This window comes from Ambystoma mexicanum, chromosome 11, assembly GCF_040938575.1.
Source record: "Ambystoma mexicanum isolate Mex_15411 chromosome 11, UKY_AmexF1_1, whole genome shotgun sequence".
Lineage (NCBI taxonomy): Eukaryota > Metazoa > Chordata > Amphibia > Caudata > Ambystomatidae > Ambystoma > Ambystoma mexicanum.
In genome coordinates this window covers 889596102-889611898 of record NC_090934.1, presented here as the reverse complement: position 1 = coordinate 889611898, position 15797 = coordinate 889596102, and the positions used below count along the sequence as shown (strand labels likewise).

Below are 15797 nucleotides of genomic sequence, written 5' to 3'. Positions count from 1 at the left end.
AACAGGCCAACATCATAGGGGCTTTTGTCCATAAGGAAACAAGTATCTTCGCCATATTTTCCTCATAATACTCTCGGAGTTTTAGTGCTAACATCATTTTCTGAGGAACCTCCATGATCTCTAGCCTGCATAGTCAGTGGAGAAAGATCATGGGGGTTTTCATCCAAAATACATGGAGTGCCAAATAATGAGTATTCATGATATATAACATATGGAAATATATAGAAGTTATTGGTGCTTAAATCCAACAGGTGCCATAGAGAATTGGCTGTGCCTGTGCCTGTGCTGCTGGTATCCTTAAAATGAAGCATTCTGAACAATCTGCATGCTATATGCTATATGCTATATGAACCAATCTTCAGTCTATACTGGTTCATGTGCCTGCAGATACTCCAATGAGAATGTTCTCTAAACATTCAGAGGACCCTACCAAAATGTATGGGCCCTTAAATATTCTTGCTTTACACATACAATTAGCTCAGTATTAACATCTCATTACTCACTTTTTGACCCTCAGGGTAGGTCTCTAAAGGTTTTAAAACCCAAAATGCTCTTCTAAATATAGTTTGTATTTTTAAGTAGATCTAAGTTGTCAGCGCAAAAATTGGTTTGGCTAGTTGCAGAGAATTGGCTATGGGTACGCTCTGTGCTGCTGGGAGTTTTGGAATGTAGCACTGAAAACCATCTGAAGCCTATACCGATTCTTAGTACCCAGTGAGAGTCAACCAGACTGTAAAACACATTCTGATTGGCTCTCGCGGGGCCGTTACCCGGCCAGGAATCCCTTGGCCGGGATTCCACAGCCATTGTTCCCAGCAGGGGGTGTGGCAGCCCCTCAGCCAATGAGGAGGCACGAAGCAGGGCTATCCCCGCTCCGAGCCTCCACACGGCTGAGAAGCTGCCATTGCCCCGCACCGGGGACTCAGGTGTGTTTTTTTTCTCCGCCCTCCTCGCCCTCCCTGCCCTCCAACCCCACTTACCTTCTGAGTTCTCCTTTTTAGGAGTGAACGTGCTGGGAAAACCTCTGTTCCCAGTGCGTCTGCTCCCGGCGGCCATTTAATGTATCTTTTTTTTCTGTCCTGTAACGTGCAGCGTTTCGGGACTGAAAAAAGTACTTTTAGTACCCCTGTCTTGTGGGCCAGGGTACTAATAGCAATATGCCCCTCGCAGCATGGAGCATTACCGAGTCCGGTAATGCCCTGCGGCATTACCAGACTCGGTAATGCCCCCGCCGCTCAGGACATATTGCTTAATTATAAACTGCAGATTGCCAAATGGGAATGCTCTCTCAGCATTCCAAGGGTCATAATTAAGTTTAATAGACCTAGCCCGAGTGCCGGGCTAGGAGTTACAGTCCCTGAAGATTAGGTTATAGGCCAGAGCTAAGCAAGGGCATTTAACAAGGCATATGTGCCCATAACTCCTTTTACAGCCCAAGGTCGAGGTCTATAAAGCATTTATAACCTGCCGTGCTCTTGAAAAATATGGTGTTTATACAAGTTTATACAAGTTGTCAGTACAAACGTTAGAATGGGTGATCGCAGGGAATCAGCTGTGGAGACATTCTGACCTGCTGGTAGCCTGGACTGTAGCATTCAAATCAATCTTCAGTTTACAATGGTTCTTAAAGCCTGTAGATTGCCAATATGAATGCTCTATCATCATTCCAAGGTTTATAGTTAAGCTTTATAGACCTAACCCGAGGGCCAAAACAGGAGTTGTGAGCCATGATGAGCAAGTTAATGGCCTGAGCACAGGGAGGGCATTTAAGGAGGTTTTCAGTGCCATATCTCCTGGTAGAGCCCGAGGGCAAGGTCTATAAAGCTTTTATGACCAGCATCTTTAAAATGTATCAGGTAAATGCAAAGATATGGAAGTTGACTGTTAAAAAAACCCAACCAGGTGGTTGCAGGGAATTGGCTACAGTTACTCTCCATGCAGCTGGAAACCTTAGACCTTAGAATGTAGCATTCAAAACAATCAGCAGGCTATAACACTTCTTATAGCCTGCAAATTGTCCAATGAGAATGTTCCCTCAGCATTCCAAGGGTTGTAACATTCATTATACTGTGGAATTCTTCAAAGCAAGGAGGATGATATTTTATGGGTATACAGTGATACAGTCGCCTGGGAAATAGTTGCCAGGGGCGACATGTCCCCAAATGTGCACTTCCATGAAAATCAAGCTCTTTCCCCAAACATTCTAGGACTGGATTTAGAATTGTAATTAACACCCATCCTAGAATATGTGGGGGAAGGCTTTTAAGCATGTAGGGGAAAGAATTGCCTACCTGGCGACTTTTTCTCAGGGGACATTTTCGCATCGAACCATTTTATGTACATTGCAGCCTGAAAACCTAAGCATCCTCTGAAAAGGAATTCTTCATCTTCTGAAGATGTCTCAGCTGCTTCATCTCCTGTGCCATTCACATTTAAATATGCTTCTGCTTATAAACGTGAGCTGCATACCCTTCACTCTGAAACATATTCCATCAATGCAGTCTTCAAATGGGCTATCTCGAAAAGGTAGGGTTCCAGCAGGTCATCTCATATCTGCTATCATTTTCTATCAACAGGTGGATGCCAGTCCCTACTATGAAGCATGTCTGAGTGACTCCTGTTCCTGCGACATCGGCGAGGACTGTGACTGTTTCTGCACTGCTGTTGCTGCCTATGCTCAAGCCTGCAATGAGGCCTGCATTTGTGTTAAATGGAGAACCCCAGAAATATGCCGTGAGTATCAGCAAATAGCTTGAAGTCGCAGACACAAACTGAGGTATATGTACAAACGGGGTTAGGCTTTTGTAAAGGCTGGTCTGTTTGGCGACACGATTTCTGATGTCATCTTTGATGTCCTGGGTGTTAGTGTTAGCAGTGCACAGTGGTGGCACGAGATATGGTTGCTTAGCTTACCATAACTGGCGAATTTCAAGGGTTTTTCGGTTTTACTTCGAACCATAACGTCGCGTTAACAAAGTTTTTTTTAGTGAATTTCATAGGTTTTTCATAGCACAACTTAACCATAATGTCCCTTTAACAAGGTTTTTTTTTACTGAATTTCACAGGTTTTAATAGGGCAATTTAACCATAACGTCACTTGAACAAAGTTTTATTACTGAATTTCATAGCTTTTTAATAGCGCAACTTAATCATAACATCCCTTTAACAAAGTTTTTTTGCTAAAGTTGATCGGTTTGTAGTAGTAGCATGTAAACATAATGTAAAGTAACATCTGACTTCATTGCACACCTTGCAGAGAATGCCACAAGACCATATGCTGGCGCACAGCACAGTGGCCCTCATTACGACCCTGGCGGAAAGTGACTGACCGGACCGCCACAGCGTAAATAGCGTTTCCGCCATTGCACGAAGGAGCAAAGTGCGGCCCATTCCGACCCATCGGGCACGAGCACCACGGCATGGCGGAAGTGCAAAGTCCGCGATGGCGGAAATGACCCCAAAACGGCCCACACCGCCGCCGTACGGCGCCCTAGGTGCAATACCGCCACCCATCACAGCGGACACCGCAGTGTGCGCCTACCGTAAAGTACGGTGACCGGAAATATACGGAAACGGAAGTTAAAACATGGGCCCGGAACGGGAAACATCCCGCCGTACACCTATAAAACCACTAAAACCACACAACCACTAAAAACACTACCCTGAGACACACCCCAACCCGACATCCACCCTAGCGAAACCAAGAAAAATGGGAAAAGTAGCGAAGAAAGCGTGCGACCGCAAGCGGCAGGTCCACTTCTCCCGTGAGGAACTCACCGTGCTTACAGAGACCCTCCAGGAGAATGCTGCCGTCGTCTTCTGCACGCAAATGACCAGGACGGCACTTGCAAACAAGAAGGCCATATGGGCTCTGGTGGCACAGCGGGTAAGTGCGGTGGGGACCGCACCCCGGCACCCCACAGCAATGCCGAAAGCGATGGGACGACCTGCGGATACGCGTCCGCAGCATACTCTCTGCCAACCGCAACATTGCCACAGCCACCGGGGGAGGTCCTGAATCACCCATTAAGTTGACCCCCTGGGAAGAAATCTGTGCCTCCACCATCGGAATGGAGAGCATAGAGGGAGTCGGAGGGATGGAGAAAGGAGTGCAGACATCCGAAGATTCAGGTAGGTGGGCCAAATAAAACAATGCCAAATCCACAAAGTCCATCCATGTGAAGTACCATGTGTCCACATAGTGCAACAGAAACACATGTCCAGGAGAACGTCCACACACATCGGCCTGATAGCGCACGTTAAAACCCACAATAAATACATAAATAATTAAAAACCCCTAAAACACGCACTACACGTGCAGCAGGCACTCCCTAACTGCAGGCTGCCAAACAACTGCACCCTCACCCCACACACAAATGAAAGCACCTCCAAGGCCCCGACCCAAATCACCCTCAGGTACCACCCCAATGCATGTGATACAATGCCATTCCAATACCCACAGACCCATTAATAACCCTCGCCCTCCTTTACTCCACCACAGGGTCCGATCCAAACGACGAGCATCAGGACACCCCTACCAGCACACCTGCAAAGAGGGCCAAGACCAACGGCCAAAGACCCTCCACCTCAGCTGCACGCATCAAGACACGGCAGCAGCACAAATCAGGTGGCAGCACAGAGGAGGGAACATCAACAGGCACCCCAGCAGCCAGCATGCCCACAACACCACCACCACAGGTCCCCCCAACGGATGCCACAGAAGGCACAGCCTCTGGTGGCAGCAGCACCATAGGTGACACCCCATTGATGGCAGCATGCTCCGACACAGAAGACGGGGATGTCGAAGTCAGATCCATCCATGACCTGTCCCAATCCCCCTGTCTGTCCCATCCCGTACAACATGAGGATACCACGCAGGGGCACCCACAAGACGACGACTGGCCATCCCCCACAAGCCCTGTGGCAAGGCAACATGAGGACAACAGCCCCTCTGTGACACCCCCGCAAATGGCCATGGCCCAGCAGAGGCAACAGTCCCTCGACCAGTTAATCGTGCAACAGCAGCAACTGGCCACGCTCCTCAAGGACCATGCCGATGAATGTGGGGGCACTAAGGCAGACATAGAAACATCAACTGAGACACTTAGGGCAGAAATGGAGAGAGGTACAGAGACACTAAGGGCACAAATGGAGAGTAGCACCGAGAGCCTGGGAGTCCAAATGGAGAGAAGCACCGAGAGCCTGAGGGGGGAACTGCATGCGACGTCCAAGGACGTATGTGCCGAACTTGCCGCAGTGCGCCGTGTGCTCACTGAGCTCTCGCAAACCCTTAGGGACATGCATGGACGTGAGCAGGCAGAGACATCATCCGTTGCAAGTTCCGTCCAGGGTAGCCCCCAACGTAGATCTGGGAGGAACCTGCGCTCCACAGGCAGGGGTGCCCCTGATACCCGCAGAGGGGGCTTGCAATAGCGACAGCCCACTGACAATGAGCATCTTTGGACACTGGTGTTCGGGGGGGAGGTAGGAGGGTGGAGGGGGTGTGTTGGGCTCACTTGGGTGGCGGGTCGATAGGGTGTACTATATGATATCACATATGCCATAAACAGTGCACGATCAACCAATGAGATGTGTGGACATTGATCTTTGTGTACTAGGCCATCATAGGTGTACAGTCCATATTGTGCATGTCCCAGACACACACAGTGCCACGAGTCCCGTGTCCATGTATCAGCCACCAGGCGTGAGTGCTAGAAGCATACATCAATGAGATGCTGACGAATGTCACGGCCCTCCGGTGCCTCGCAGACTCCTTGAGGTGCTGCCACATCCCCACCCTCATCATGACCATCATCAGGTGCTTGCAGTTCTGCGTCAGGGGGCATGGGCACATTTCTACGTACGCACATGTTGTGGAGCATGACACATGCCATCACCATCTTTGCAACCTTCTCATGGCGGTACAGGAGTGCCCCGCCAGACCTGCTGAGGCAGCGGAAACGACCCTTCAGTAGGCCGAATGCCTGTTCAATGACTACACGGGTACGTGAGTGGGCATGGTTGTAGTCCTCCTCATGCTGGTCCCGTGGGTTCCGGACTGGTGTGAGGAGCCATCTCTTCAGTGGATATCCAGCATCACCTGTATGTGGACGATAAACGTATGATGTGGAATGCCATTGCTACGTACGCACACCCCCCCCTTCCTGCCAGGTCATTGCCGAATCACATACCCCACATTATCATGCATGTAATGAGACTCACCGAGTAGCCAGGATCTGTTCCCTGCGTGTCGCTCCATGTAGCGTGGTATTGTAGAGTTCCTCAAGACCATTGAATCATGGGTTGATCCAGGGAATCGGGCACAACAATGTGTAATGATCCTGTTGGAGTCACACACCATTTGTACATTCAGAGAATGAAATTGTTTTCGGTTGCGGTACTGGGCCTCCATGGCATGTGGGACGACCAATTCCACATGGGTGCAGTCGATGGCACCAATGCAACCCGGTATGCCGGCAAGTGCATGGAATCCCACTTTTGTGTTGGTAATTTCCTGCTCCGAGCGTGGTAGGGAGATGTAGTCGTCTGCGTGCTGCAGGAGGGCATCGAGCACTTGCAATAGTGTCCGTGAGAACAGTGGCTGAGAAATGCCATGCAACTGTCCGACTGTGTGCTGGTAGGTGCCTGTGGCCAGGAAGTGTAGTACAGACACCACCTTCAGTAGGGGTGGGATGGCGGTTGGGCTATCTATCATGCTGACAAGGTCAGCCTGTGTCATGTCCACAATGGCGGCTATGGTGTCCCGGTCCAGACGGTAGAGGGTGTGGATCTGCTCATCAGTGAGGTTGAACGGATGTGCTCGGAGGCGTGGGATTGCGGGCTGCCTGCGTGGTGGTAGTGGCTGTGCTGGCGGCCCTTGCTGGCCCTGCCTTGGCCTCCTCCTCCTCCTGCGTCTCCTCCGTGCGGCCGGTTGTAGTTGGTGTTCGTCTTCTTCTTGGAGTTGGAGTACTTGCAGTGCTATCATGTCCCCCAAGGCCAACATCGCGAGTCCTGCCGGTAGCATTTCGGTGTGGTTGTGGGAGGAGACTGGCTGTGCAATTTATGTGTTATCAGGCTGTATGGCCTCCACCTGTGGTGATTCATTCCACCTGTGCAAACTGCTCTCCCCTTTGGCCGAGCACGTCCCGCGCACAACGCTGCAATTCGGGGAATGGCATCTTGCTATTGCAATCATGTATTTGTACCCGATGGCCGTGTAACATTGGTTGATATGTTCATTCTGCTGTGGTCCCATTGTTTCACATACTATCTGTGCAGTCGCGAACAGACTTGTGAAGGGTCAGTGGAACGTAGTACTCGAGTAACGGTGGGCCCTCATGCATCACTGTACCGAGTTGCAACGACGGGCGGGGCGTCCCATTTGTGGGTGAAGGCAGTTGCCATTTTCACACACAGCCGCACTCGATGGATTAATTAGTGATTTCAAACGGCCACAGATGCCTCTTCGACGTGATGTTGCAAATGAGGAATTCGAAGGGCGGCGCTTTCGGTTTTCAGCTGGCGGCGAGGAAATGGCCACAGGTCTGACTGCAAATATAACGTACTATTGTTCAATGTCCTTGGGACAGGGGCCATGGCGAGGATGCAATGATTGATATGAATGGTTCGGGATGCGCAATGGCGACGTGGGCGATGAGGCCGGACGTTCCCAAATACATGTTACTTCACTACACTGGAATTACGGGCTGGGGCACTGTGGATTTCGCAGGCTGCATAACGCACAGACTCAATGGATATTTCTAATGTTATGTGAGTAAATATTCAGGCGTTTTAATCCCGGGATGAGGGAATGATGAATGGATGCATGGGCAGGTGATTTGATACAGAGTTTGCCATGTACAGGGCTTCTTGGGATCTATCCGCCTCCCCTACGCTATGTGATGCAGGGCTGCCATAGTGGGACCATCGTCTATCTGGCCTTGTTGAGCCCTCCCTGTCTCGACGCGCCCTCAGACACTTGTGTCCATGCACGTTACCAATCCCATCTGATGGATTCTGTTTTCACAGACGCATGCACAGGTACACTCGTTTGTGATGGTGTTTACACCTCGATATAGATAGTTATGAGTCGCAAGTGGTTTTTGGGTGGTGATGGACCTTTGGAGTGGGCTAGCATGCATATGGCTGTGGATTTAGTGTGATCATTGAAGTGAGTTGTTGGAATGTAGTTCTGATTGCCATTCTGTTCTTTTTCTTTTCTTTTGGTTGACAGGTATCTCCTCCCCTTTTGCCACTGCCATCTGTATGCCACTCCTGCAGATGGGTTTTACTCCCGACACCTGCTGCTTCGTGTTAATCAGTGGAGCAGCATTACGATCTTATGGGACGATCGCCAATGGGCCACATGCCCTTACGCAGTACTGGTGGCTCGGAGCAACATTTCGGCCTTTCAGCTGGACTAGTGCCTCCCCATTGGGACGGCCGTGCGGTTCTGTGCGCTTCCATGTTGCCTTTTCGTACGTGAATGTGGCTCTGTGTACCATGATGGAACAGGGCGTCACACAAGTAGTGGCTGGTCATTTCTTGCGGATGCAGCCCACAATGGTGAAATGTGTTTTGGAGTTCATGGCCTGATGGCTGTATGGGCTTGGTGATTTTGTTGTGCATTAAATTTCTATTCTGATTTGGCCCGTGTAGCGTTCTTCTTTGCAAGTGATGTGGCATATGCCTATTTGGGGAGCGATGTATTGTGAGGAGATCTGCATTGGGTTCCAGCTTCGGAGTTTAGTTGCGTGGTACTGTACTGGGCGCGTTTGCCTACGAAGCCCGTGAGGTCAGGGATGGGGGCTGCCAATATGACTGTTTGAATGTTGTCATGCTCAGGGGCGGGGGATTGGGTTTTGTGTAACAGATGCCGGTCAGCCAGGTGGACTGGTGGAATGATGTGATTTTCGGAATATTGCTGGTCACAGGTGCCTGTGTTTGCGTGCGTTTCTTGGTGGGGGACTGTGGTCATGTCCATTGGGATGGCTTCTGTATTCGTGCCATCTGTGCCCTGCAGCTCCCATTGGCCCCTGTTGTGTTTCTTTTGTTCGTTGGCATGCATGGGTGACTTGTACATTTCACTGGTTGCATTGTGGCTTCATTGCACCTACGGGGAGTTGTACTTTGTGGGCAGGGAGCGGTGTACAGGCACTCAATGGGGCCGTTTACGGTTGATTCGCGATGCCGTACTTCTCACCATGGCGGAATGGTACATTCGGAATTGGCGTACCCTTGCGCCATGGTGGTGTTTACGGTTTGGCATGGCGCGTGCTTGGTGCAGTTGGCGTTGGCGTTCACTACGGTGTCGCTAGTGGCTTCGTACTTTGCGGTGACGGGTCATAGTCGCACCGAGCGCTATTCGATGGCGGTATTGCATTTCCGCCATCGTTTTCCGAATTCCGCCAGGGTCGTAATGAGGGCCAGTGACATGTCCGAGAATCCGTACAATTTAACAATAAGATGTATGCCTCGTGGACAGTGTGGAAATACATATTTTACTGATGTAGGAACTTCCACCTTCAACATTTCCCTTGCACAGCTCGAAAACTTAATTGTAGTCAGCCATTAACAATGTAGTACACAGTACATACTTTTAGCAAAAGTACTAGTTATCTGAAAACAACATGAGCTAAGGCCATCCCTCCTCCTCACGAAACAGCACCACTGCTGTAATGAAGGAGCATGAGAAACAATGCCCATACCTTACAAATAAGACATGCACAACATTTTCCCCCGTCCACCTACCCCCCCCATATTACTGGTTGGTGCCTCTTTGCTCATTTCCATCTGCAACTTTCCTTCTTAGCTGTCCTTCCCAAAAAAAAGCCATCCGTAAGCAAAGTAAATGTTCCTTTAAGACCCACCTTTCACAGTTTAAAAATATAAAAAACAAAAAATCGCATACACTCTACTTTATATTTCTCAGTAAAGGACATAGACGCAATAACATTTGCCATTAACAATCTAGATTTGCAAAGCAGTAACGTGTGCAACTGAAAAAGAGGATTTGTCATTCTAACACGGGATGCCTGTGGCGTCTCGGATTAGAAAACAAAATCCTTTTCCAAGATGGCCACCATAGAAAGGGAAGGTGGTTGTTCCATACATGGCCCCTCTTCGCTTTCCATTGCAGCCTGCAAAAAGCAAAAAGGAAACGCTGTTAACATATTACCACCAGCACTTTTTCCTCCCTTTCAAACGTATCGTAATGTCGAACAACTTTACCACAAAACCAGTCCCAGGTGGACATGGCTGTTCTCCCTTCTGGTCATGGCCAGTAGCCACAGTGTGCGAATCATGACCTTATACCATGACCCCGACATTCTGCCCACTCCCCATGGCTGCAGCCTACCCCTCAGTCAATAAACATATACTGCTACGTTTTTTAACTACATTACAACACTTGCGTAATACGAAAACACTCCCACATCTCGTCACATAACCAACCCTAATGATATTGTACACTTTTTTGGATGACGTTCCTCTCCAGCGTAGCCAAATGCGCCCATAAGCACCTACGTGCCATGATGTAGAACCTGCAAATGAACACACAGCGAAGTACAATGTAGCACGTTACATTTTGAAATACTAAACTGTTTTTTAAAGGAAAACATTAACAATTTTAGAATTTGTAAAGTACTTTAATTTCACAATAAACTGTCCGAGACCATCCGACTATTCCCATTTTCAATCAAATAGTAACTGTTTGTTCGGTCGTCATCGAAAATGTTAATCGTGAGGCACACGTTGATCTTTTCGCATACACGAAGTATTCACTTTCAATAAAGCAACCGCTTCGGTTGCACAGTGATTTCCAAGATGTTGGCATGAACTTTGGCCTACACCACCATAAAAGTTTTATGTTACTCCTAATGGCCATTCCAGCGTATGGACAAATGGTGCCGGGCCGTTCGGCCCACAATACAGTGACGGTTAGGCAGCCGGTCACGAGTACGTGCATCTGGCGTGCAAAGAATCAATCACTCGCCATCTGGAATTCATGGCAATCACAGTACGGCAGAATGTAGCTGTTCTGAAAATGTAACAGAAAATACGTATCAATATCCAACCTTTACCAAACAATTTCAAAAAAGACAAAAAGAACGTGGAAACTGATACACAAATCGATGTGGTCATGCATGACATTTTAAAGAAATAATAACGTTGAACATGGGTGAACCTAATGATAGCCTACAAACAGTGAGAATCTGCACTCCCCATAAGTTTAAAAAAAAAAAGACAACTACACAGCAAGATATTACCTCAGTTATAATGCCAAAATGATTGTTCTGGTAATAAAAAATTAAAACTTGTTCCGGTGTAGAGTCATCAAAAGTAAACTTACACGATATTTACCGTCTCCATTGTCTTCGTTAAACCCAGACAGTGATGTACTTGCAGCAATAAATATTCTTCAACTGATATTACATGTGTCTTACAAACGTTTTGAATACATAACCTTATCAAATGGTATTTTTTCCAAACTTGTACTCCCTGCATTCTTACTGAATTTTCCCTTTCGCTCAAGGTCAAAAAACAATTGACCCTTATGGGGTCAGTGGGATGCGTGGGCCTACTGAGCTCGCAACCAAAAAAAGCAAACCAAGTAACCTTCACTCAGAATGAAAATACATTCTGACTTTGCAACAACTTATCTGAATGCATGCATGAGAACTTCTACTCCCATACACTTGCAGAACTGCTGTTTCCATGAAACAGTGCAGGTGCCTGCCTCGATTAACAAGTGCAATGGTGCATTGTTTTATATGTGTTAGCGGCGATGTCCGCGTACACCAAAACCTGAATGAAAGATGGCGGGTGCAGCGACAGAATCTGACGCACTTCACGCCGTTCAACATCCAATCAGTTTACGCGCCACATTTCCGCGAACATGATGCTACAGATTAGCCAATCGTTATCTTGTCCACGGAGCGAACAGGTAAGTGTGTCCGCGGAGCAGACATAGATATCACTAATTATTTCAGATGTACTTTTTGGTCGTTTTAAAGAAAACTACTGGACAGATTGGCACCAGATTTACAACAACACGCTTTAGGGACCAAGCTCCTGCTCCTGCTGCAAATTTGGTGAAAATCCGTCCAGCCGTTTGGGCTGTAAACGTGCCCAAAGTTTGCATCCACGTAGTTATGGTTAAGTTGGTGTTTCCATAGGAAGAGCATTTTTTGGGTGGCTTATAACTTCGCTCCCTCTGGACGAATCCTCACCAAACTTTGCAATATGGCCCACTCTGAATTTTTTTGCAAAGTTTGGAGAGGTTTGGTCCAGGGGGGGCAAAGTTATAGGGGGGGTCCCAAAACTTGTGTTTTTTCCCATAGACATAATGGGAAAAAACTTTGCGCATGCCTACAGCCCAAACCTCTGGGTGGATTTACACCAAATTTGCGGCAGGAGCGGGGGCTTGGTCCCGAAAGCATGCTTTTGCAAATTTGGTGTAAATCCGTCCAGTATTTTTTTTTAAAATGACCAAAACGTAAGGCAAAAAAATTAGTGATATCTCCGTTCGCTCCGCGGACGGACTTCCCGGTTCGCTGCGCGGACAGCGCCCCAATTGGCCGAGTGGCTTGCGTGATGTCCGTGGACTTGCGACATATATGCTGATTGGACGGCTTGGGGCGTGGAGCGCGTCAGATTTTCTGTGCCGCCCGCCATCTTGCATTCGCTGTCGACCGCGGACAGCGCGGTGAAACTTGGATTAAAAATTGTATTTAGTGGAGAGTGTGGGTGTGTAAGAGTGTTTGGGGAGGGTGGGGGAGTATGAGATAGTTTCAATGTTCGGTTTTTTTATGTGCTAGACGCTTTTGTTGTGTTCGATTTGTCTTCGGACAACACGGCTGTTCTGAAATTTTGTAAATAAACTAAATGATGGGGTGTTCTGAGGACGGAGTATGTGTCCGTTTTGATCGCAAGCAAGCTAAAATTGAGCTAAGAACACTTGCGGTGTCCTTAAATGTTTGTACATAAACAAAATGGGGGTATCCTGAGGACGCTGTCCGTATTGTACTCTGGCAAGTTGAATGTGTTCTAAGAACACTTGCGGTGTCCCGAAATGTTTGCAATTAAACAAAATGGGGGTGTTCTGAGAACGCTGTTCATATTGTTCGTTGTCAGGTTGAAAGTGTTCTAAGAACCCTCCTTATGTCGGCTGATAGGAAATGTTACTATGTGCCTTACCTGACTTTTTGTCCACTAAAGAAACGATAAATCAGGCTGATAATCCTATCACTTGCGCCATCGACCTGGCTGACCTGCTTTTGCGACACTAAATCATATGTCCCGCCCTTAAGCCTGACATTATGAAAGCATTCATATTTCCCGCCTCTCTCCGTGACGTTACAGGGTGCGTAGCCAAACGCGCTCAGTCGTCTCCAGTCCTGCGCGACTTTACACAGAACCCGGAAAACAACACACATCATCTCACAACACAGCGCGCCACAATTCGGAATATGAAACTGTGATTTAAAAGCAAACAGCAAGATTGTACAGTTCGTAAAGTACATTTATTTGACATCAAATGTTTAGAGAATATTCAGCGATTTGCATTGGTCTTTTTTGTCGATCCGCAAAAGTTCATCTTGAGCCACGCGCTGTTCCTTTGCGGTACACAGGCTGTTGGTTTATGATAAAAGAAGCAAATGGTCACACTGATAATCGGAAGGCTGCTCCAACAACGAGGCATTAGGTTACACAGGCTGTTGGTTTATGATAAAAGAAGCAAATGGTTGCACTGATAATCGGAAAAGGCTGCTTAAACAACGAGGCATTAGACCACCATAATGGTTGGTATGTTGCATCTAGCCGCTAGTCCTGCGTAAGGGCATATTGGTCCTTGGCGATTGTCCCATAAAATGGTGAGGGTCATGAAGTTGCTTACATGGAGCTGCACCTGGCAGTTAAAGAAACCATCAGCTGGGGTCTGAAAATCGTGGCATTGACAATACGGAAGGACGTACCTGTTTTAAAAAACATAAATTAGTCTCACCAGCCGATCTTCATTAACAATATTCATTTTATTTATTAGGGCATGAAACTATTTGCTAGCGAGGATAGTGCAACGGAGTATGTTAACTTATTTGCATTAACACACCCTCTGTCCTCTGCCTTTTTCAGAGCCCTCTAAGCTACAGGGGACCAATTTGGCGGTGATAGTGCACGGTAGAAAACACTATGCCACATTGAACAAACAAGTACAACTTAACCGGGCTTTAAAGCCACGCTATTGTTATTATATGCCGGTATAATAATTAGGCTTTATAATAATAATAATTAGGCTTTTATATAGCGCTACAAACCCTCAGGTATCCGAGCGCTGCTTATTATTACCCACGGTGTGTGGTGCTCATTTATCGACCTCGGAAGGATGAAAGGCTGAGTTTGGCCCTGCCGGGATTTGAACCTGCGTTAACAGGCTCTGCACGGGTGTCAAAGCGAGCGCTCTACTCGCTGTGCCACTTGACCGGCTAAAGTAATCTAAAGGGTTACTTACACTATATTGGCATTTTCCGTTGTCTAAGCGTAGTGCAGTCCCAAAATACGACTCCATCTGTGCCAACGATCTTTCTCATAGTGATATAATATATAAAAGTGGTTTAGTTTCAGAAATTTCATCCTTATCGTGTTTACGTTTTTGCAACACTCCTTCAAAAGAAGTCTTTTAGCACGATCCCTGTCTGTCAAGGTAAAAAAACAATAGAACCTTATAGTGCGAGTCTTGGGCCTCTCCGGCACGCGAGAAAAAAATGAAAGCAGCTGACCTTCACTGTAAACGACCATAAATTCTTAGTTTGCAACATTCTGTGTACAGCCATCTCTGAGAAATTGCTTTTTACATCTTTGTATATTGTTTGCGTGCTAATAAAAAAACTTTGTTAACGGGACATTATGGTTCCAAGTAAAACCGAAAAACCCCTGGAATTTGCCAGTTATGGTAAGCTAAGCAACCATAACTCGCACCACCACCGTGCACTGCTAAGACTAACACCCACGACATCAAAGATGACATCACAAATGTCATTGATGACATCACTGATGACATCACATGTGTATGTACTTTTCATGAAATATGTGTACAAGGGATTCTTATTATAATGTTGCGAAAAAAGTTCAAGGATCATTGCAATAAATATCATACCCTAATTAGTGCTTTGAACGATGCATTGATATAAATAGCATTCTATTATGGGGTTCTATCTAGTATACTAAGCTACTAATGTAGAAACATAGAATTGTGTGCAGCGTACAAGATGAAGGTATAATATTCGTAATGTTAATATGTTGAATAATGAAATGATAATTGTTTTCTTAATAGATTTTTGTGTTCTGTGAAATATGTAATAAGTAGCTAATAAAACCCATTTATTACATAATTACATTACTATAGAGAAAATACAAAGAGACAAGAACACATACCAATATACATATACATAGGGTAAATAGCAGCTTCGAAACAGAGAAATCATCATTTATTTGCATGAAAATAATGCTGTCTTTAAAGCTTGTGTCTTCCCCTATGTATATGTTTCATAAGATGTGACTGGACTCTAAGGGAATTACTATAAGAACCTACTTGTAGGATACGTCTACAAATAAAATACAATTTTTAGTTTCTGACTGTTACTGAAGAAAACCATGTGGCCTAGATATGTCAGCAAAAGACAAAAGAGTGAGCCAGAAGAACACTTGCGGTGTCCTGAAATGTTCGTACATAAAGAAAATGGTGGTGTTCTGAGGACGTTCTCTGCATTGTGTGACTGCTTAGCTGTATGCAATGAGGG

At 46.7% G+C, this 15797-nt stretch overlaps 1 protein-coding gene across 1 annotated transcript in view; it reads left to right on the top strand.

The window, feature by feature from the left end:
- Positions 1–15797, top strand: part of LOC138503894 (mucin-5B-like) — a 1431798-nt gene that overhangs the window by 570596 nt on the left and 845405 nt on the right. Inside the window, exon 18 of the mRNA XM_069623965.1 lies at positions 2577–2733. Coding sequence (XP_069480066.1) covers positions 2577–2733 — 157 coding nt within the window. The remainder of the gene's footprint in view (positions 1–2576; positions 2734–15797) is intronic.